This window comes from Phyllopteryx taeniolatus, chromosome 4 (genome assembly GCF_024500385.1).
Source record: "Phyllopteryx taeniolatus isolate TA_2022b chromosome 4, UOR_Ptae_1.2, whole genome shotgun sequence".
Lineage (NCBI taxonomy): Eukaryota > Metazoa > Chordata > Actinopteri > Syngnathiformes > Syngnathidae > Phyllopteryx > Phyllopteryx taeniolatus.
Window position 1 is genome coordinate 32,725,113 of NC_084505.1, and position 24,594 is coordinate 32,749,706.

Genomic DNA, 24,594 nt, shown 5'->3' on the forward strand with positions numbered 1-24,594 from the left:
CCTGATTCTAGAACCCAACATGCTAGTCCCACCTTTCAGAGGAGAACTGAATAAACCACGTTCCACTGCCTGCCTCTAGAGCACAGGACCCTGTTGTATGCATTGAAAATGGAAAGTACAAGATAAAACTTCCTGGTTGTAGAACACAACATACAGTTGCCTGCTTCTAGAAGAGGCACACTGCTATGCACTATATGTCTACAAGAATACAAGACACCACTGTCTATTCAAGAAGAGAACATTCTAGTGTCCGTCAAGATAGCGTACTTCTGCTGGCTTCTAGATGATAGCACACATGCTTCTCGAACAGTGAACACAACATTCTAATGCCTGCCTCTAGATCACACAGAACAGTGCTGTATGATTCTGATACAAGTAAAACTAGATTTGGCACAATAGCCTTGAATACAATAAATGACAGGTCAAGATACTGCTGCCTGCTTCTCGAACACACACCACAGGATAATACTGCCTTTTTCGAGAGAATAGTTTGCCGCCCGCTTCTAGCACACAATATATTAACTGTACTACTGTCTACTTGTACAACATGGAACAATACCAACTCTTTACTATTCGCACAAGACAATACACTGCGTTCCAAATTATTATGCAAATGATATATTTCTCCGATTGTCCTTAATAGTTGATACAAATGACAGTCTGCATAATTTGCAAGTCTTCAACTGTCATAATATAATTCAAATGAGCTCATCTGGCTCCTTTTAGCGCCTCTGAAGGTGTGAAAATGACCTCTGAAAAAAAGTCTGTGGAGTTTCTGACTGACTACTTTCTTCCACAAAAAAAAAAAAAAAAAATCATCTTCAAGCAATGTAATGCACCATCTCAAAGAAATTCAAAGCAGAAACACCCCCAAACTCACACGATTAATTGCTGTAAGAATTGTGAAGCTTACTTCTGGAACACAGATCCTCTTTTAGACAACACAAAACTCAAGTCCACCACACGGACGTGACACAAAGGAAGCGGAACTTGTTCTAGAACCCGACATAGGTCCAATGTGTTGGTACATGCCAGGGAACTGTACTCACTATACCATTTGACATTTTCATATGTGGAAACAGATTACAACAGAGAAGAGGAGACCATACTTGAATACAGGACACAAGATATAGGCGGCAAGCAAATCAAAGCTCTGATCTTAAAATCTATAGGAGTCGTTTAACAGCAGGGTGAAGGCGTATTGCCATCCCACTGTGGCAAGCTGTGATATAAAAAAAATACAAGCCATGTGTAAGTGCTAAAACAATAGTCTCCGCAGTGCACAAAAACAGAACAATTCTGCAGAATGATGATGATGGGAGGGGGGGGGGGGGGTAAGAAGTGTGCAGAACACTGCTGACCTGGTACTTTGATCTCTACAGGTGACAGAGAGAAAAACAATCTCAACTCCTCCAGGAGATCATTTCATGTGGGTTTTTGGACAAAATGAGTGCAATTTAAAACCGAGATTGTTCAAAGAAAAACAACTATTTAAACGTCAGCTCCCCCCAAATCACGCTGGTTGTTTCCTTGTCTGTGTGAGGACACAATAAATCCTCAAGAAAATACTCAAAAATGTGGCAGAACAAAGGAAGAAACTTAAAATTTGGGGCAGATATGTTTAGCAGAGAGTGTCGAGATTGCTCTCATTGCTTTTGCAATTAGGGTGAACTGACCCTTTAAATAGCTTTCGGCACACGCGCTGAATGATGTCTGTGGCTGTGTCCAAGATAATTCCCTCATTTACGGCTCCCCGCTCGATACGGGGAGTCTGATGCAAATGAGCACATGGGCGAGCTGGCTCGGCAAAGTGAAAAGAAATCACTTTTCATTTTCCCTGCACAGTCAATTACCATCAACAAGGTACTTAAATGCATTCCCTTGACCAAACATACACCATGCATCATACTGACACCATGCATCATAACTGACTGCATGCGTGTGTCGTGCTGTGGTCAATTTAACAAATTGCACCACGCACCTCTTGATTGAGTCATTGATTAGGGGTAGTACAGTGAACGTCTGCCAATAGCGAAATTCTGTGAGTAAATGACGGCCCCTTAATTTTTAAAAAATTTGTATACAGTGGTACCTTGACTTTAGAGGTGCAACAATTAATCGACAACAAATCAACTACAAAAATAATCGACAACTATTTTAATAATATATTAATTGTTTAGAGACAACTTAAAATTGTCCATATTTCAGCATTTAAATTTTGGGCAATTATAAACAATTTGTTGGGGGGTGTCAATAACTCCCAGTTTTTTTGCTATTAGGTAGGGGACGGTCGGGATTATTGTAACACGTTTGTCCATGTAGTGTACTTGTTAATTCAGAAATGTTTTTTTAGTGTCGCAGAGCATGATGTCACTGTCAGCTGATTGAGCACCTCCAATGAGGACAATGAGGTGCAAACAGAAGCATCTGCTCGCTTCTATAAGACGTCACATATCACACAGTGCGGCTGGGAGGTGCATTGCGGGTGGAAGTGGGAGCCCAACTGACTCCTCCGTGTGTCTGTCACTCTGCCTGTCTCCATGGCGACAAAGGGGGAGGCTGAAGCGACACGAGCATCCGCAGGTAAAAAGCAGAGAGACCACACCTACCCAACACCATTCCTCGCCAAGCAAAGGAGTGAGCAAACGGCCTTAGATGTCTGGGGGAGAAAAAAAAACCAAACAAAAAAAACTCACTTTCCCATCATCCTCCTCTGCCTTGCGCTCGAACGGCCGCTGCTCGTGAACAGTGGAAGAAGAAGAACCTTGAGGTCAAAGGTGAGGGAAAAACAGTGAAAGGAGAAAATACATTAAAGTCGAAACATGCATTTGGACATTACATTATATACTGTATTTCCTCAAACAGTGGCCTCATACACATGCCTAATCTCGACCGAAAATGCCCCTTTTGCTTTAAAAGAAAAACAGGTAGCTGTAATTACTTTTAACAATTAACACATGGTAGTTTAAAAATCTTTTGCTATTTTTTTATTCTGACCCATTTGTACAATTGATTTCATGATACTGATAAATATACTATTGTTATACTAGTACGGCAAATGTACTATGTAGAAATATAAAGTGATATATAATACGATATATATATTACTTTATACAATATAATATTACTTTAAAGGTAAAGTTTGCAGTTTTCAAAAAAGAAAAAAAAAAATCTGTCATTCTGACCTGACAGTAGTATATTAGGAAAATAATCTGTGAAAAAAATAATCACTCTGTGGCCTCATTCTCTACCTTTAATTTGATTAAGAAACCACTGTGCCAGAGAAAAAATAAACCCAATTAGAGACTAAAGGCGTGTCAGATGAGCTGTCAATCATTTGCCATGCACTCGCCGGCACATTCAAAGCGGGTACGCCAACGCAGCCTCGCGCTGACATTTTTCCCTCGAATTCTGGAGGATTTATTCTTTTTTTTTTCCTCACACAGGTTTTTACTCTCCTGCTATTCTTAAAAGTTCACTTGAAAAGATTATCTAGATGTAGATGACACTATGCAGTCATGAATTACTTTTTAAATCAAAAAAAAAAACAATGGGAATAATAAAATAAAATAGTATTTTCTTTTGTAGAACGCAGTTTCTGCCTACTACAACTGTCTTGCGGTGATAAAGTCTTAGCTTTTGCGCAGTGCCGCGTATAAATCTACACGTCAACTGCCATAATGCTGCTGGAGTCTGATTAGAACAGACAGACGGCCTTTAGAGAGATCAAACAATGACAAACGCATTTACATCACGGTGTGATATTCTATTTCGGGGCGTCTTGTATTTTGTGTGTAACGTTTTGATCCTTCTGAATGGTTGCGTTGAATCACATCAGACAATCGGAGTTCCATTTGGGAATCACCATTTGTCAAAACGGACTTTTCACAATAACAACGGAAAACACTCTAGTCGTGTTGCATTTGCGTGATGTTTTTGGCTCTTACTCGCTGATTGTTCAACGGACTGCGACTGCTCCAAGAGATGCTCCTTGGCTTTTACCGACTGGGACAGGACAGTGGCCAGGAGCTAAACGAACACAATGGGCACATAAACTTTTATGCTCATATACACACATAAGCACAAGCACTCAAAACAAGTGGATGTCAGCCAGGACAAACGTGAGAGCTATATGCACCTTATGGCCACAACATTAGTGACTGCGTATTTCTCCCAAATACTGTTCTGCTTACGTTACCATGAGGACCAGGGGCAGAACCCTGATGTTACATTTACAGGACGAGTGAAAAAAGTCAGCACCCATAAAGACAATAAAAGCATTTTAACTCAAGGAGCCAGCACTTCACACTAAGGCTGTAGTTATGGAATATTTTTAAAATTGTGTTTTGTACCGATTATCCCATTGATTAACTGAGTGTTTGGATAAAAAAATTATTTTAGTGTCATTAACGTGTATGTGAGCAGTAGGTAATATGATTGTCCACTTGTGGTTGCCATCCTCACGTTCAACGGTAGTATCTGTGACTTTGAGTGTGTATGGCTTTAAAAGGCGTGGCGTGGCCTGTGAGTGAAGTGGGCGTCAGCGAATGAGAGTGTACAGTTGGATGTGCTTATTATTTTCATACTGTTTGTTCAATAAAGGAATTGCCTAACTAGGGATGGTAGGCTACATTGAATTAGCTAACATCGACACGATACCTTATGTTGGCGATCTTAGATGTGGTGCACACATTGAAATTTATTTTCCGTGTCAAGTGTGAAATGATCCCAAACTAATGTTTCCTTTGAATGAAATACCTCTTTTAAAATGTCAATCAAAAGGGAGCATTGCTATCTTGCTAAAATCTTTTTAATTTTTTAAATTTTTTTTTAATATTGAGCTCTTATAATGGACTGTTGTGGAGATGTGGCTTACGTAATGTGCGGAGTGCATTAAATGGCCACTGTGAATAGCTGAAAATGCACATATAACAAGTAACAAAGTTGTCTTGTACCTTCACCCCCTCAGCTTGCGCATTCAGGCCCGGAGCGTTAAGGCCGTGCGTGTTGACTCCCGGCGTCAGCGCTGGATGAGGACTGGGTGCGGGCGTGGTCAACACATGCGTGTTCCCCGAGCCCTGCAAACTGCTCGATGACCGAGCGCTTCCGAGGCTACCCACGCTGCCGCTGCGTTCGCCCCCTAAAGACCAGAGGGGGCACAAGTACGGTACTCACAGTTAAGTAGAAGTAAAAAAGTACAGACTCTGAAATTTACTTGAGTACAAAAGTAAAGTGTATTCAGTTATAGTTATATACAATACCCATTTTGATAAATTGGCACAACGCTCACAAAATAATTTCCCTCTTTTATTAATTTACATAGTGCTTGTATTGTTGAATGTTGATGTTTAAGAGCTAGTTAGCGTTGCCTCGACTTTTACCGTTTGTGAACTGAGTAACAAAAAAAAATGCTCAATTTGCAAAGGATGAAAATACAGTAATCGCTCGTTGATCGATTACCAAGTTTAATGTTGCTCTTTACTTGCATTTGTTCCTGTCCATCTTGACATGAGTGTGTGCATTAGCGATATGTCGAGCTAAGGTTGGTATTTGTGAATTTATTTCATAAAACTCTGTCTGTGGCTTGTGTGTTAAACAATTGGATTCCGGTCATGTTCTTTGTATCCTCAAGCAATTTGGTGATTTACAAACTGTATGCGTTGAGATTATTCATAAAAGATTATTTTTCTGAAAATAATAAGAGCCCATTTGACCTTATGCGAGTCATTGCTGCCACATTACAAACAAATAGCCATTAAAGCTAACAGTATCAGCGATGCGCAGGCGAGTAACTGCACTACAGTGGACCCCCGCGAATAGGGACGGGGCCGGACCATGAATAGCAAAAATCTAAACCGCCGATGAATGTTTTCGGGGGGTAATGCTCCCTGGTTCACATTCCTCCACGTCAATGCTGTCCCTGTTTTTTCTCCAACTTTTCGGACCGTAAGATCTCAATCAATCAAAATCTCACCTGCAGTTGACTTTGCCAACCAGATTTATTTATGTTTTTTTTTTTTTTTTTTTGCGGTGTTTCTATCCACAGAAGTTGAAAAAAGTCACAACCCTAAAAGTAAAAACTTAAAAAATAAATACTCACGTAAAGTACAAATACCTGAAAAATCTAATTATATAATAAGTACATTGACATTGTATTGGTACTATATTTATTTCCCACCACTATGAAAGACACACAGCATGCACAGTCTTTTTTTTTCAACACACACTCTCACGTTTACCTGCGAGCGGTTTGCGCAGTACCCAGATGTCCTCACTGGTGCTGCTCTGCTGGCCCAAAGTGGGAGAGCCCTGAGGACTCAACTCGGCGGTCCGAGAACCTGTCACACATGCAAAAAGGACACAGACTTTCAAACAAACGCGTTTCACTTAAATCTCTCTCCACTGTACAGTTGCAGGAATGACTTTTGGAATGGCCTGGATTCCTGCTTAAATTGGTCATAAAATGTGTAGTGTGAATGTTTGCATGTTGTGTTGAATACAATGTGTCCAATGCATTTTCAAATTTCTTATGGACACAATAAAAACATGAAACCATACATTTGTGTTGTATTAGTTTAAGAAGACCGTGTTTGTCTATTGTGCCTTAGATTCAATCCAGTTAATTCCAAAGGGTTCACATATTTTTTTCTTGCAATTTTATGTTACCAATTAAACAGCAAATCATAATTCTACAAATTCCGAAAACCACCTGGCTGCTTGTGCTGTGTACTCCCAGCCACTTCATTAGGAACACCTGAACAATCAAAATGTACACAATCTACAAAAACATTCTGCTCAGTTTTGTCTCCCATTATCAAAGATGTATTCATTTTAAGACGCTGTACTGTGTATTGTGTACAAATTTCTGTACGTAAAGGCGCATCTCCATAAATTTTAATATTGTGGGAAATTTATTTCAGTAGTTGAATTAAAAACGTTAGATTATTATATTATAGAGATTCTCTATACAGTAAGAACTACTGTAATTCATATAATTTTGATGATTTATCTTACAGCTAACAAAAACCGAATACAATTCACCATTTCAAGAAATTAGAATATTATGTCAGAAACAATCAAAATGAGTTTGAACTTAGACATTAGGAAGCAATTGGCCTTCTGAAAATGTCTAAAATAAAAAGTTATGATGGCCAACAATTGGAAACAATCTGTTTGTGAGTTCAACACACTTTCTGCAGACGATAATGAATGCTTTGGCGTTGGCTTTCATTTGATTGTGCAGGTGTACCTAATGTTGTGGCCCACAATGATGCATGCCGCTAAAGCCGGCAAAGTTATATTAATTCCATTGATTTTGACCGCATCCAGTCATTATGCCTGTAAATTATTACTTTGGTTTTTTTGCCCCCAAAACTTCCACTGTTTTAGCTAAAATTGCAAAACAAAGCGTAGTTTGCATGCTGTGAAGCCAAGCAAACAGGTTTACGTGTGGGAGGATTAGAAAAATATGAACTCTCAGATCAGTCACATTGTTTTTTTTTTCCCCTCTTCAAAAATTGGATAATCCTTAGTCAGAAAATCCACATTTGGATTTTGAGTTACTAATATTGTTGCAGAGCAAGAAAATTGTTGGCACAGCATCACAGTGAGACAAATGACCTTATTTGGCAGTTGTTTTAGCACCAAATGATAAAAAAAAGAAAAAAACCTAGTCAAGTTACTTCCTGTTGCAGTATGTTTTCTTGCAATTGTATACACTTAAATCAGGAGTGTCCAAAGTCCGGCCCAGGGGCCATTAGAGGGCCGCCACAGGTTTCGCGCTAGCTTCGGCAATTCCGATCGGCGCTAGTCTTAAAAGACGCACAGCAGCGGGACCGCAAGACTGGCGGCGAATGCAGCGACGCAAAGTGACGCTCCATTTTTTGTAGCCAAAATGTTTTGTCCAATAATGCGCGGACAACAAATGTACGCTATTTTTGAACTGTAAGCCATTCTACTCGCTTTGTGAGTTCGCATCATTCATTCTACATTCCGCCTCAAGCTAACACGAACGCCACACTGCTAATGCTCGCCAAACAAGTAAACGAAATTGAAAAAAAACACCTGGACTCACCCCTCATTATTCTCAGGGACTTTAACAAAGCTAGACTCAACCACGAACTCCCTAAATACAAGCAGCACATCGACTGTCCTACCAGGGAAAATAACTATATAACTAAATAATTTTAGACCACTACTATACTACGCTAAATAACATATACCGTGCCAAACCTCGTGCAGCACTCGGCTCGTCTGATCACTGCTTAATTCACTTAATACCGAACTTAAATGCATGAAGCCTCCAGTGAAAACAGTGAAAAAGTGGACCAATGAAGCAAAAGATAGAACTTCAAAGCTGCTTAGACTGCAGAGACTGGAGTGTCTTTGAAAATTCAGCTGGCAGCCTGGATGAATATACAGACACTGTCACATCGTAGGCGGCACGGTGGACGACTGTTTAGAGCGTCAGCCTCACAGTTCTGAGGACCCGGGTTCAATCCCCGGCCCGGCCTGTGTGGAGTTTGCATGTTCTCCCCGTGCCTGCGTGGGCACTCTGGTTTCCTCCCACATCCCAAAAACATGCATGAATTGGAGACTCTAAATTGCCCGTAGGCATGACTGTGAGTGCGAATGGTTGTTTGTTTCTATGTGTCCTGCGATTGGCTGGCAACCAGTTCAGGGTGTACCCCGCCTCCTGCCCGATGACAGCTGGGATAGGCTCCAGCACGCCCGCGACCCTAGTAAGGAGAAGCGGCACAGAAAATGGATGGATGGATGTCACAGCGTATATCAGTTTCTGTGAAGATGTGTGTGTACCAACAAAGTCCTTTCGCACATTCAATAACAACAAACCGTGGTTCACTGCCAAACTTAAGCAACTTCGCCAAGCTAAGGAGGACGCATATCGAAGCGGGGACAGGGCCCTGTATAATCGAGCTAGAAACCAGCTGACTAAAGAAATTAACATTGCAAAGAGAAACCATGCAGCAAAGTTTGAAAAACAGTTTAGCGCTAACGACTCTAAATCAGTCCGGCATGCATTACAATCGCTGACCAATTACAAGCGACCATCCCCCCAAGCTGAGAACAATAACTCACTATCCAACGACTTGAACACCTTCTACTGCAGATTTGAAAAGGACACTTTGCCTTATGTCAACCGTCGGAATCTCTCAGGACCTGAAGTGGGCGATCAACATCAACTCCGTCCTCAAAAAGGCTCAGCAGAGCATGTACTTCCTGCGGCTTCTGCGAAAGCACGGCCTGCCACAGGAGCTGCTGAGGCAGTTCTACACAGCGGTCATCGAATCAGTCCTGTGTTCTTCCATCACAGTCCGGTTTGGTGCTGCTACAAAAAAGGACAAACTCCGACTACAACGGACAATCAAAACTGCTGAAAGGATTGTCGGTACCCCTCTACCCACACTTGAGGACTTGCACGCTGCCAGAACGAAGACAAGAGCGTGCAAAATCCTCTCGGACCCTCCACATCCCGGTCACCAGCTCTTTAAAAATTGTACCGGCATTACCAGATAACTAGCAACCCTTTGTTGCTCAGTGACTGTTTTTTGTCAATGTCTTTATGTCTCAAAAGTGATCTCTTTCAATTGACTGTCTGTTGTCGTACTAGAGCAGCTCCAATTACCGGAGACAAATTCCTTGTGTGTTTTTTGGACATACTTGGCAAATAATGATGATTCTGATTCTGATTCTAACGAGAACTTTATTAAGCATAGAAGTTGTATATTACAACACTTCATAATGTTAGCAAAAAGCTCGTGGAAATATTTGACCAAAAATGAGACCCTTAGCAAATCTATCCTCAAATACAATAATAGCACAAGTGAAACAGTGAAACTGAGAAATCCAATTTTTTTTTAGCCAAGCTAAAATGTCCCGTCTTATAACACGCAATGCTATGGAACACAAGATGAGATGTTTTTCCCGTCAATAAGCCGGCTTAATTAACGAGAAAAACATGCGCAGGAACTACATAGAGCGTAATGGTGAGTTGCATTTGTAATCATTAATTTTTATTTGTTTCTATGCCGGTCTGTCAAAATGAGTATTAACGTGAAACCAGTCAGTGTTGCGAAAAAGTGTTGGGGACTGCTGTTCTGTGCTGAAAAAATAAATAAAGACCAATTAAGCAGCTTCGTCTCGACTTTTATTACATCAGCGTTGACTGCTAAAAATCTCTAGTCGTTCAACCCCTAGTTACCGCACATTTAAAAAAATAAAATCAATAAAAAATGTAAATGCATTTTGAATGTTATAAGACATCACACTCAAAGTAATAAACAAGGTGCCTTGTCACCGATAGCACAAAACTCAAACGTAGCCGGCTGTTTTTTGCTCTTTCGATACATTTATCTGCTTAGGAATCTGTTGCTCTTTACGATAAGTGACAGACCATCGAAGATTCTTTGAGGTTAATTTAGGGGCAGACGTAAATAAGAATTACGTTGTTCTTACTGCTCCTTTCCTATCATGAAAAGTGTGGATTCAAAAGGTTAGAATGGATTTTGCATTGTTTTAGCATGTTTCGCCAACACAAAGCGACCGCTTCCTTCTATTTTCTCGTATGCGGCCCTCAGTGAAACGTTTGGACAACCCTGACCCAAATATTGTACAGTACAGCGATGAAGAACGCGTCTTATTGACTAAGAATCAATCTTAAAAGGTTACTATGAAGTGTACTACTGTATGTACCTGTCTGACTTTGCTGCTCCTGAGAAGTGGAGAGAGGAGGAGGAGGAGACAGAGGAGGAGGTGGAGGAGGAGCAGTGGAGAGAGAAGGCGGAGAGATGGGAAGAGGCACGTACCCGAACGAGGAGAAGCGCGGGAGGGATTGCGCGTTGGGGTGAGGGGTGGGAGGGGAGGGCAGGTGCAGTGGGAGGACCTTGCAGGGGGGGTACGAGTGTCCGTTGAGCGAGCCAACGGGACACGGGTTGGGCCTGCGCAGGAGCAGTGTGTGGCACTGCTGGGAGGGGGACAGGCCTGGGCTCAAGCCACGAGGAGGAGGAGGAGGTGGAAGGAGGAGGAGGAAGTTGAAAAAAAAAAGAGATGCAAAAACAACAACAACGACGACGACACAACACAACAACTCATCAGTCCACTTCAAAAATAAAATCCAATCAGATAAAGTAAGAATTCATCAGACGAGAACGTGAGAGAAAAGAACATAGCCATATATCCACGGGGAATATACTCGTACAAGGGCAAATAGGAGAATAAGAGCATTGTAGCAACAAAGGAAAAGCATGTATCTTCAAATTGTGTTCATAACATTCAACCATTTGGGGGGGGTCACTTATGTTTTGATTTTTGAAAGAAAAGGCCTTTTTTTTTGGTCATTTGACTTTTTTTTAATTCAATGAAGATAACCTTATATCGTAGAGATAGATTGATGTTTTCCTTTTACTGATTATTAGTATTCAAGGAGGCCGATAACTGATATTCATATCAGATATTCGTATGTTTATTAAACAGCTTTTCAGATTTGCAACATGTAATTTTTATTTATTTTTTTTAAATCTTCTAAAAATATTCACAAAAAGTGCAGGGAGCTCCCAAGCTTGGCAGTATGTCTTATAAAATTCAATGAAACGTTTAATAAATCGATATATCGCTTTCTACAGTAAATAAAGGTTTCCAAAATGTCTGTAAATAAATAATGAATATCTGATTAATTCAGTGAAATTGGTTGTGGGGAATCATTGTTCCAGAAAGTATTAATGCAGTAAAAAAAAAAAAACATTAAAAAAAAAACATTGTTTTTCTTTCAAAAATGAGGACATTTCTAAGTGAAGCCCAAACTGTTAAACGGGAACATTTAAATATAAAAAAACTGTGTGTTTTCGTCCAAAACATGAAATTGAACTTTTGAACGTGAGTGTACATAAATGGAGATAGATGCTTTTTTTCTTTTTTTTTTAATGACAAAAGTGACGAACAGTATGAACAAGCAGTACAAGCATGCGTAACAGCGGCCTTCGTCACAAAGCAGTGACATGACCTCCAGACCGAGAATGAAATGTTCATTTGACAATCGTGTCTGCAAATCCTCGCACACAAACGCACTGGAAACTTCGTAAAATATTTTTGAGTTGAGAGTGCCACCAAAAAATGTGAATGAGAAACATGCCTTAGAAAAGTAAGTCATTTTTGCAGTTAGTAAGTCTGTAAGTAAATGAAGTTCTTCAATGCAGCCCGCCGAGCATATTTACATCGTCCAGAGTCTTCTAATATTCGTTGCATTCATTTTTAATACAATTTCTTTTAATAAAATGTATTGATTGTATTGATAATTGTTTAATTGATTTATTGTCAATAATACAATATTGTACAAATACATTAGCGATATAAAAATGTTTAGAATACATAGCTTAAAATCTATTCTAAACAATACAATTTAAAAATGAGAATGATTTGTCATTTTATTATTAAAATAAACTATTTTACGTTTTTTTTAAGTTTTATTACTATTCTTGTAAAGGCAGAACTTTTGCTACCGCTCATGCATTGGTCATGAAGCTGTAAAAACAATGTTGCAAACAAATGAGATTAATGAGAAGCAACGAAAGGTTTGCTTTGTGATTCAGGCCGCTGTAGATGTTACAATTTCATTCCATAGACTGTATATTATATGTGGACAACATGAATACGTTAAGTCAAAATGTGATTTATGGAGAATTTATGGAGTCTTACTACCACCAGCCCAAACGGGGTAATCAAGAGCTTTTGGCATCACTCTTGGTAGCACGATGTCCATTGTCAACCTACAGTCTATGGTTGCATTCACTGGGTCGGCTGGAATTGTAGGAGAAATATAATTGGAGAGGAGGAAGAAGGGTTGAAGTGACGTTTTTGGAGGGAAAAGCTATGATTCACGTGGTAAAAATGGCCAATGACGCTTGCAGCTGTCTACTACTAATGATTAGATAGAGCTCTACTGTACGTGGAAAGGCTGCTGAGCGCGCGCACAGACACACACACACAGACACGCACACACACGCAGGCGTGGTGTGGGTGGTCACCTGCCCTCTTGATGACTTCCACCATGTTGGACGGGAAGTAGCCCACGCGGTCATTTCCTGTGCGGTTATCGTGAATGCAACCTTTCCACCGGCCGTCGGAGTGCTGCTCTAAAACCTGTCAACACAAACTCTTATTTCAAGACTAAATATGTGCATCATAACCAAATACAATTGATGAGCTGATGATTTGCCACATTTAAACCCTTTGGAGAATTGTGTTGCTGCAACTTACATGGTGGGGGGGGGTAAGTGATTTTGTATTTATTTTTAGAAGTATAGACTCGAAGAAGTAGATTGCTGGGTGTTTTGTACCGTAATAATGTCTCCGGCTTTGATGTTGAGGCTGGTGAGGTCGTAGTTGTTGCAGTAATCCTTCAGCGCGCGCACCTGCATGGCGGCGGACGCGTCTGCAATGCACAAGCGGAGCTGAGCACATTCAGGCGCCGTGAGGAAGCGGTCGGCACGGGGGATTGACGCTCTCGTGTCAAAGCAAAAGCGCCTTCCGTATGGAATATTATCATTTCCATTTTGTCCAAAAAACAAAGGATCACAAAAAAAGAAATCTCCACATCCACAGTGCACATCCATAAGTACATTTACAAAACATCCTGAGCAGTAATTCCCAACGACACTAATGTGGAAAAAAGATCAAATGCAGTATTTAATTTAATTACAATAAACTTCCCTCCATCGTGGACGTTACGTTCCAGACACCCCCCATCAGTGAATATCCGTGATATAGAAATACCTATAGAATTATGAAAAAAAACATATATTTTTTTTTATTGAAATTGTTTTAGGGTCTTCAAACACACTTTAAAACAATGCACACACATTTAAACAGAATATATTGAGAGAGAGAGAGAGAGAGAGACTTCAAGAGCAAGGAGAAATGGCAAAAATATAAAAAATTAAGAACACCTACAGTACAAAAAAATAAGGTTTTTGCATCCTGGAGAGACTACCTGTACTTTCAATTGCCCTAACTAGTAAAACAATTATATATATTTTTTTTAAGTCTTGCGCAATAATTAGAAAAAAAACAACAACTGTGAAATAGCGGGACCGCTAAGCGTGAACCGTGATCTAGTCCAAAAATGATCTTTGTTCATTTATCTATGCAGGCGACATATAGTGAGAGGCCCAAATATGATATGCTCTTCCACAAGATAGCAGAAGGTACTACAAACCTGTGTATCCACTTGTTGCCATTCATACAACAGACTACAGACAACGTCCACATTTTCGCCTTTGCGAATTGCCCGATTCACACATTTGTGGGGGGGGGGGGGGGGGGGGGACCTAACCTTTTCACCTATCTTCTGTTTTTGTGCTCAGGCCAAAGCCATGTCTAATATAGAAATTGTGCTTTTGCGCCATCTGGTGGCAGCTGTGTTGAACTGAGGGGGAGGAGCTTCATTTGGCCATAGCCTAAACAAAGTGATGTCCCGCCACCTTGTGGCATATATAGGCAATCAGAAACATGTTTGAATGGGTCTCACTTACTCGTGTTTTTTTTGGGGGGGTCACTTGAGACAAGATTGTCATTATTTCAGTACATATAATAATAAAGTACCTTTTTGTGACAATGTTTAGTGGTATGAATGAAGTGGGTTTTTTTTTTTCTAGTGTAAGTTAAACGTGTGCCTTGACTCAATAAAGGTTGGGAAGCGCAAATTGTAAAATTTCCATAAGATGTCATTCTACAGTATATATTGTATATCACTGTCAAAAATATTATTCTTCCCACTTTCAACTAATATTGTAGCATAATGAGACTATTATATTAGTATCTTAGTCATCTACCTACCTGTCTATATGGATTATTTTTGAATACATTCCTTGTCCATTGGTCTTTGTTGTAACCCGATAATGTTTACATTTGCACTCCGGAGCTCACCTCTGAGGAGTTGCTTGATCTCGCGGCTGGCCTGAGTGGTGGTGAACTGGTTCACGATGTCCAGTGCAGTTTGACTCAGAGTGTTCCTCACTCCCGCACTGATGCCACTCTGAGTGAACAAATGACAGCATCCAGTATTACATTTTCAGTTTCTGTACAGTGCGTTCCGTAGCCTACCGGGAACGGCACCTGTACAAATGTTGTGCACTCGTAGGACTCCTGTGTACACCTAGCAACCTTGCTAACCCCTGAGCAAAACTGTGCACCTGCAGCAACACTGTAAACCAACTTTAATACTGTCCACTATTAGCCACACAGTACTGCAAACCCGTAGAAACAGTACACACATTGCAACCCGACAACAGAATGGATAGATGATAAAGCAGTAAATAATAATAACTGTATTTATTGTAATAATAAAGCAGAATGGCGGCACGGTGGACGACTGGTTAGAGCATCTGCCTCACAGTTCTGAGGTCCAGGGTTCAATCCCCGGCCCCGCCTGTGTTGTCCCCGTGCCTGCGTGGGTTTTCTCCGGGAACTCCGGTTTCCTCCCACATCCCAAAAAACATGCGTGGTAGGTTAATTGACATCTCTAAATTGCCTGTAGGTGTGAATGTGAGTGCGAATGGTTGTTTGTTTGTATGTGCCCTGCGATTGGCTGACAACCAGCTCAGGGTGTACCCCGCCTGCTGCCCGATGATAGCTGGGATAGGCTCCAGCATGCCCGCGACCCTAGTGAGGAGAAGCGGCTCAGAAAATGGATGGATGTCAGGGCACCACTGTACTTATTTTAGAACTAAATCAGTGCATTCTGTTCACATGCCTGCATCCTTGTGCTTCCAATTTAGAATGTTGTTACAGTCTCACGTTCACTCGAGTGAGTCACTGCAGCCTCGCTCTTGCCGTCAACGCTGACAACAAAAGCTCCATAATGACTTTTCCGGCTAATGTCCCCAAAATTGCATCATCTCTTGAGCTTGACAAATATCACCCAGCCGGACGTATTCCATGAAAAATCTGTCAATGCTTAACTGGTTTTCTACTCAGACCATTTTGGACACAGACAGGCAAAAGAGGCAAAAGAATAATAAAACAGAAATCTGAAGGAACGCTAAAAAAGAAGATGGCAGACAGGCTGTTAGCAAAGAGAAGTACATAAATAAAACAATCTGTGAAAGCTAATCTTTGCTCAAACTATGACGGAATATCGGGATGCGGGGGGGGGGGAAATCCCAACAATTTAGCATAAGACTAACAAAGAGAGTGAATGGACTTGAGGCAGCTGAGAGGATTGAGAAGTAATGCGGAATTAGAAAACATTTCTGCTCGACTCTCTAAAATTAATTGGACATTCCCTCAAAAAAATAAATAAATAAATAAATAAATAAATTTAAATTTTAAACGTTATGGTTAGGGTTCGGGCTAAATTATGAGGGGGTCTCCCCTGGACCCCAAACCTTGGAGAACCGCTGATGTAGGCAGACTTACTTCAAGCAGGAGGCGCACTACCTCTGTCTTCCCACAGAGAGCAGCCTGATGCAGAGCTGTACCAGACTCCGACTGTCTGTTGATGTCAATGCCAGCCTGAATCAGCAACCTGCAACACGTATTTAGCCTTCATCGAATGGAACAATACAGCATTTAAACGTGTTGTTTTACAGACTCAAACGGTTTGATGTCGTCGGAGATGTTTTCAGACCGTATTACGTCGATGTGTCCATTCTTGGCGGCGAGATGGAGCGGCGACACCCCGTTGGGGTCGGAAGGTTTGGGCTCCAGCATGGCGGCGCACATGTTGCTGCTGAGCAGCAGCTGAACCACCTAACACAAATATACAAGACTAGTTAAAAAAAAAATTTTAAAAAGTGAATGAAATCACACATTTTGCACCACTTCCTTCAGAAATAGAATTAATGGACTTAAAGAAATTTGATTAATGTGCCATTTGTGCACAATCTACTCAAAATAAGCTTCAAACGACACAAAAGAGTAATCAGCGACAAGGCGCACAATTAATCCAGCATTGTAGTTTTTAATTGAATGTTTTCTAATGCTGGATGAAAGCTGCTTCACACTGCTGCTGATTCAAATTCAATAATAACAACTGGTAATGGTTTTGTTTTGAACAGATCATGGATAATGTCACGGAGTTTGTTAGTCACACTGTTCATGTTTTAGTTGCCTTTTTGAGCTATAGGAGTGGTGCAAAATATTAGGAACAGCTCTCGGTATGATGCAGCGCAGTATAAGCACAATAATACACATCTTGAAATGTGACTGACTATCTATGTTGGTCAAGACGCTTTTATGATGAATTATTATTATTATTTTATTTTTTTTTATCTAGAGGCTTTTGTGTGGAATAAAAGCGTGATAAAAATCATATGAAACTCCAAAAATGTTTGTTTATGTTGGTGGTGTGCTGTGCATTTAGTACCTGGGCCTTCTGTTACTACCAAACCAACCCCAAAATATATTTTACTCCCTAAAGATGCAGATTATTAAATGTATTCATGTGTGCAGACGTGTCTTGCTAGTTGAACTTGGCTGTAACAAGTTTTGCTCTGAGCAACCAAAGGACAGAAAAATGCTGACACCATAGAGGGACTACGTGAAGGTCTTGGCTGGACTTGTGAGGATGAATTTGAAATCTGCTTGGTATATGGTTTGAGTTACATCGTACATCCAGCGCTACTGATTCTGAAGGTCCTGGGCAGAATGCATTAACATGACATACAATGAAGAGAATAGACTGTTGGGAATAAATTAAAACAATTTCATGGTACAACTTGTAGAATTTAGGTTGTAAGTCAGTCCTAGATAGCATTTAGGCTGGCAGATAAGGCCTTGCTGGCCCTGACCGCTCACCACAAACCGCTTTATATGTGACGTTTGTTTAAAGTTTCATCCTCACCGCGACACGGCCAAATTCACAGGCGAGGTCCAGCGGCGTCTTTCCCGCGGTGTCCGAGATACACGTGTTGGACTGGTGTTGCAGTAACATCTCCGACTGTAAACGCACAAAGCTTGAAAATGTTACGCAACCAACAAAGAAACAAAAAAGACGCACACTCCAAGGACACAAGCGTTACCCCGTCATAGTGACCATGCTGAGCGGACAAGTGGAGCGGGATCTGCCCTTCGTCCGACTGTCCGTTGACGGACGAGCCGGCCTTCAGCAGCATTTTCAGTGGTTCCGTCTTGCCCTGCCAGGCGGCGTAATGCAAAGGACGCATGCCTGCGCAAGCAAAAGGTGACACCCTTGAGCACACAGATGCAGGTAAAATATTTACAATCTTAACAGCTAAAATGAGAATGTCAATATAGGCAGAGAATTGCTGGATTATGGGCATTTTAATTGTTCTGCCTGTCACTATAAGTCGCTGGTATAGATAGATGAACAAAGTCCAAAGATGTTCCAGGGTAAATAAATGATCATTTTCATACCAATCATGTGAAATTACATCATTTCAAGTGGTTGGTAGTCGCTGATCTATCGTAAGTGACTATGAGGAGCGAATCGCCATCAAATTACGCTTGCCACACTCCGTCACCGTGATATCACAGTGAAGTAGAGCGCAGGAGTGTCAATGCTCTCGGGAAATCCGAGACAAACTGCTTGCAAACAGAGAAGCCGGCCGGGATGGGGGAAAACCTCCCAAGCGGCTCGACAACCTGACCCGCGAACAGCGCATCCAAACACGGCCAACATGTCTACCAGTTAGCGAGCGCCCTTCCAATGGCAGCGACCCAAAAAGCCCTCCGTCGTGATTCAAGTGATGAGCCACATCGTTGGGCTGAGTCAAGAGGACCTCCAGGCCCAGTTGGAGCGAGGGGGCTACTGGACTCTGAGGGGACATTCTGGCATGAAGACGGAAGAAACGCAGCAGCTGCAGAAGGGTTTGTGAGTCTAAAAAGGATGACTTTGACAGTTTTGGAAACACTACAGTGGAGATATATTATTGGATTTGGAGTAATTGAATTGTTCACATAAAGAAGACACACTGTGCAAACTTGCAGGAAGGGAACAGCTCTTAGGATTTAGATTACAATAGCAGTAAAAAAAATATCTTTTTTTTAATGTAATCTGCGCACTACGCATCATAGTTTTTTTTTTTTTTTAAATCTTCTATAATAAACTCTTTTTCCACTTAACTTTGCGTGTGTATTTTGTGTACAGTGGTGCCTTGACAGACGAGCGACCCGGCAGTAAACTCAACTCGACACACTTTACAATCAGCATCGGTTTTGCCAAATAGTGAACAATTTATTAAAGAGGAGGCTTCAAGCTGTTTATGGTCACTCGCAGTTGAATTTTACTGTCAAACTAAACAAGCTAAATGCTAACGCTAATTAGCATCTATGTTTGGTTGCTTTAACCCTTGAACCTCTTTGTCCTTTGCATAAAAAGACTAACATTAGTGCGGCAATGACGAGCTCAGAAAGTAGTTGAGACATTATGCATCCCGCTGTAATAGGTTTGGCTGTCTTTTACAATATTATTACTACGCGTGGCATATATTACTGTATATCCAAACTTCAAGTGCAATATGATGTTTCACCTTCCCGGCGCGCTTGACTTACTAAAGCCTTTGAAGCGCGAAAGAGGAAGAGTGATTAAGTTGACAGGAAAGGTGCATAAATGACAGATTCAAGTCAATGAGAAAATCTGCACGACTGCATGCCTTTTGCCTTTTTTACGCGCATGGGAGAATACGGCTCTTACTGTACACTAGCGGGGGCTGCGCGTCTCATTAAAAAAAAAACGGACGGCGTTGACACACTTCCGTCGGGGAGCGCTTTGGAACGTCCTGCAATTCAGCACTTTGCCGGCAAATTCTGCGTAAACAAAGTGGGCACGACATTAGACACCATTTGCTATATTTAGAAATATCTTTCCCGCCGACCCAGGAAGCATGTTGGCTCAGCTGATTGGCCACGTTCCATTATTTTTTCCCACCCCCCCAGTGCAGGACTCAACAGGGAAGCCCAGGTTGTCGGGCCACCTCCTCCTGGCATCTTCAGCGACGTTTAGTGCTTGGCTGACTTAATACACGGATGTCCAAATGTTTTCCACATGCAGAAAAATGGGAGGAAGAAGTGGGGCCGCTTCACGTTGTGTTTATGAAACATGCTAAAAACTATTTAAGATGCTCTAGGTTAAGGCAAAGTATAGCTCAGGGGCCAGTTTCGAGCCCACCAAGCATTTACATTATCAAGAGTCCAGTAATATTTGGCGCATTTTAGTCATTTATCGCAATAATAATTGTTCACTTGATTTATTGTAAATTAAAACAGTTAACAGTTAACACATTCATTTTATTATTAAATACTTAAACTATATATATATATATATATATATATATATATATATATATATATATATATATATATATATATATAATATGTAATAAACTTAACAAATGACAATTAATTATAATTTCATGATCAAAAGTAATTATTTTTCGCTCATTAAATGATTGGTTAATTGATTTATTATGAATAAAAAAGGAAACTATTGGGAAAAAATATTGCACACAGATTTAACCTGTTTTTATTCAATAAATAAATGATAATGAAATAACAAAACAGTATTTTTTTACAATTGTTGAAATGATTCAATTAATTAGTTAAAGGAAATATTCAACTATTTGGTGTGTTGTATGTGGGCCTTTCAGGGGCGTGGCCTAGTGAGTGACATCAGGGCCCGTAGTAGTGTTAGCCGGCTAAACGTGCGTTGGCGACTGTAGCTCTCCTTCCTCACATGTGAGGCCATTACACAACTTTAATTACTCCGCTTCTTTTCACGCCACTCGAGCGACGGCGTTTAGTTTGCTCATAACTCAAATTTTGCCTTGCGACACAAAGCAAAAAAAAATACAAAATCTACCAAGCGACAGCTCGTCACTCAAAAATCTCGTAGGTTTAATGTAGCCTATCACTGTAAAATGGGACCTCTATTTACGAGTGACACGACTTACGTGTTTTAAAACAACCATGTAACTTTTCCTTGGGAAAATCCGCTAGTTTAATGCTAACACACAATGCAAGATGTCATAGACGGGCGAATGAATAGCATTGCTGTCGTTCTGTAATAACCCTTCAAGCAAAGTATATTTAAACACAAACAGTGCCACCAAATATGTTGACAGACAACATCACAACACTCACACGCATATATTCTTTATCCTCTGCGTAAAAAAAATAACTGCAATTACTGCAGCTTACGCAGTCAGTTGGGAAACTCTTTTTCATGTGTGTCTGTATTATACCTGGTGGCGAAGGTGTGCACACCATAATGCACACAATGTGGGACTGGAAACGGATTAATGGCATTCCTATTCATTTCATTGGGGAAAGAGTGTTTTGAGTTATGAACTCGGTCAAGGAATGAAATATAAATGTAAGTCAAGGCACCACTCTCAAATAAAAAATGTGTTATCTTGTAAGAGTCAATGTTTGTTACATTCTTATTTTTAATCCGCCCCCCCCCCCCCCAAAAAAAAAAATATGGTCTGTCTTCTAAAAAATTTTGAAGTTTCTAGTAACATTTCATTTTTTGACGACGCAATAGAAATCGTACGGCGGGCCACTGACTTGAGCGCGTCAAAACAGCACAGGCTCGGCCCATGCAGGTGAAATTGGTTCTATAAATCTCTGAATACAAGACGGACGTGCGCAAAGCCTCCTATATCACTTCAGGAAAGCAATGAACAAATAATTGATGGCTTCCTCGCGACATCCTCAGTGGGGAAACTGCTCCAGGAGGTGCAGCTCAATGTGGGCTGAGTGGAGGGCTGCGTCCATTTACAGACACACCGCCCATGACAGACTTGGCGAGAGCCAGTCCTCCATCCTGGAGGATTGACGTCTCCCATCTGCCCTGAGACTTTGGTCTTCTTCTGCTCTGCCAGACTGGGATGGATGGAGATATTAGAGGAGGGGGCTGGGGGGGGGGGAAGAAAAAAGAAAATCTGGGCTGCTCTCCTTCCTCTTGGCGCTCGCTCTCACTTCGGCTCTTTGTTTGCTGTGCACACAAATCTGTCGCTTTGCACAAATATTATTTCGCTCCTCAGCAAGCTCACCATTTTATTGCATAACAGGGGCATGTTTTTTTTCCTCCTTATTGTATTTATTGCCACAACTGCTTTTTACAAACATCACATAAAAAAATAACATAACTTTTGAAGATCAGCAGTAAAATCGTTGAAATATTATTTCTATGGTCCTGCAGAAAAATGTCTGTTACGCTCATTCCAGCGGCACGGTGTACGACTGGTTAGTGCGTCTGCCTCACAGTTCTGAGGACCGGGGTTCAATCCCCGGCCCCGCCTGTGTGGAGTTTGCATGTTCTCCCCGTGCCTGCGTGGGTTTTCTCCGGGCACTCCGGTTTCCTCCCACATCCCCAAAAGATGCATGCTAGGTTAATTGAAGACTCTAAATTGCCCGTAGGTGTGAATGTGAGTGCGAATGGTTGTTTGTGTATGTGTGCCCTGCGATTGGCTGGCAACCAGTTCAGGGTGTACCCATCCTCCTGCCCGACGATAGCTGGGGTAGGCTCCAGCACGCCCGCGACCCTTGTGAGGGTAAAGCGGCTCAGAAAATGGATGGATGGATGGATGGACGTTCATTATTTTTGAAAAATGAAAATAATACAAATTTCAACTTTTTTCTTGTGTTATCACAACATTATTCTCATTAAAGTCTGACCTTTTTCTTGTAAGGATTTAAATCTAAAATGATACTTTTTTCTTGTAATATTGTGACATTCTGGCAAAATTGCAACTGTTTTCTTGTAATATTACATCTTTAAAAAAAACAAAAAAAATCCAGATTGTTTTAAATTATAAAATCAAGACTTTACTCTTGTAAAATTAGAAATTGTGACATTTCTCTTGTAATAGTAAAACTTTATTCTCAGAAAATTTGTTATTTTTATTTTAATATTACGAATTTAGAATTTTATTCTTGTAAAATTTGGACATTTTGCTTTCAATGTCACAATTCTCGTAAGATTCTCACTTTTTTCTTGTACTAGTACAATTGTATTATTATTTATTTAAAAATTCACACCTTCATTCTCTAAAGTTATTTTACCTGTAATATTACATCATTATATTCATTCTTGAAAAATTATACACTGTATATTTTGTTCCCTGCGATATTACGACTATTCGTGAAAAAAAAATCAAACCTTTTTCTCGTCAACTTTGTTCTTGTACAATCACAACTTCTGTCTCGTAATATTTTGGCTTGAATTTTTAGATTACAACTACTTTTCCAACTTTTTGGCTATTGTAGGCCTGTTGCATTCAGGTTCATTTGGGAATTTTGAGATCCATTTGTTAACATTCTAATGTTATTCTAGTTATAAAACAGTCCAGAAGATTACAACTTTATTCGTCTATCTTTACACATTTTTTTCACGTACAATGTTAAATCTCTTTTCTGATATTACGACTTAATTCCCGTAACAATTCAACTTTTTTTTTTCCAGAATATTATGACATTATTCTAATAACATGACAGCATTTCTCATGTCAGTGAAACTATTTTCTTTTCTTTGAATGTGTGACTTTTATACTGTTTCGCACAGTTCATGTGGGAAAACGTATCACGTTCTTTGACCTGTGTGACATTTCCGATAAATTATCCAACTCAACCCTCAACCCACAATGCATTGCTCACGAGCAAGATGATGCAACCCGCCGTGTCTTTTCCATTGAGTATTTTTCCCACATTTTGGAGGATATTTGCAGTGTTGTATCCCTGTGAGATGAAATATGCAAAAGTGTTTATTTTCTTTTTTCTAATGTACCTTTATTGTCTTTAATGTCCACTGCTGCCTGAGCCCCCAGCAGCAGCGAGATCATCTCCTTGTTGCCGCTCAGAGCGGCGTGATGGAGAGGCGACAACCTTCGCACAGACACAGATGAGGTAAAAAAAAAATCAAAAATCAAAAAGTTACACGTTAACACGCACTTATGAGTAAAATCTGAGCGTAACTTGAAGCCGAGTTCATCTTTGGCGTAGAACAGCTCCACCCCTCGGCGCAGAGTGTGAGAGACGGCGGGGTGGGGTGCAAATGACCTACTTCCATTAATAAGCAATCGCTCTGCCCTAGAGCCTAGCGTACACACACAGCGCATGTGTGTGTACGCATGTGTGTGTGTGTAAATGTGTGTGAGCGTCTAATGGATCCCCCGTGAATATAAAGGCCGGGCCCTGGAGCCGAATCGACCAATCATCAGTCATTAAACAAGCAGTTGGGACCAATGATGTGGTTCCAATCAACGTGAAAAAATACAAAGCCTAACAGAACAACAAAGACAAGCCAAGCATGTGCACACATAAAGATGAACCAATCAAAATGTCTAAAAAGTACGGTGGCCTGGAAGTGCACAACAATATAACAAATTGTGAAACACTTTTACCAATTCAGAAAACAAATTTAACAAACGCCAAAACACTTTTACATTTCAGAAAACGCATGAACAAAACCCGAAACACTTTTACATTTCAGAAAACAAATGAACAAAACCTGAAACACTTTTACATTTCAGAAAACACATTAGCAAAAGCAGAAACACTTTCACAAAAGACGAAACAAATTACAAAAGACGAAAACCCCGGAAAGGGAACGTCCCATTA

The 24,594-nt window shown here is 40.6% G+C and overlaps 1 protein-coding gene across 10 annotated transcripts in view; it reads right to left on the bottom strand.

Annotated features, from left to right (window-relative positions):
* The window catches only part of LOC133477254 (caskin-1-like), a 44,663-nt gene that overhangs the window by 11,478 nt on the left and 8,591 nt on the right, over nucleotides 1-24,594 (bottom strand). For 8 of the 10 annotated variants that reach the window (XM_061771828.1, XM_061771827.1, XM_061771826.1 and 5 more), the window contains exons 3-15: nucleotides 23,762-23,859; nucleotides 18,036-18,181; nucleotides 17,858-17,953; nucleotides 16,643-16,764; nucleotides 16,432-16,540; nucleotides 14,941-15,049; nucleotides 13,353-13,447; nucleotides 13,041-13,155; nucleotides 10,714-11,001; nucleotides 6,240-6,338; nucleotides 4,956-5,140; nucleotides 3,948-4,029; nucleotides 2,697-2,764 (exon numbers count right to left, since the gene is read on the bottom strand). In XM_061771828.1, the coding sequence (XP_061627812.1) occupies nucleotides 2,697-2,764; nucleotides 3,948-4,029; nucleotides 4,956-5,140; nucleotides 6,240-6,338; nucleotides 10,714-11,001; nucleotides 13,041-13,155; nucleotides 13,353-13,447; nucleotides 14,941-15,049; nucleotides 16,432-16,540; nucleotides 16,643-16,764; nucleotides 17,858-17,953; nucleotides 18,036-18,181; nucleotides 23,762-23,859 (1,612 nt within the window). The remainder of the gene's footprint in view (nucleotides 1-2,696; nucleotides 2,765-3,947; nucleotides 4,030-4,955; nucleotides 5,141-6,239; nucleotides 6,339-10,713; nucleotides 11,002-13,040; nucleotides 13,156-13,352; nucleotides 13,448-14,940; nucleotides 15,050-16,431; nucleotides 16,541-16,642; nucleotides 16,765-17,857; nucleotides 17,954-18,035; nucleotides 18,182-23,761; nucleotides 23,860-24,594) is intronic. The other 2 variants (XM_061771829.1, XM_061771831.1) reach the window with 2 other exon arrangements.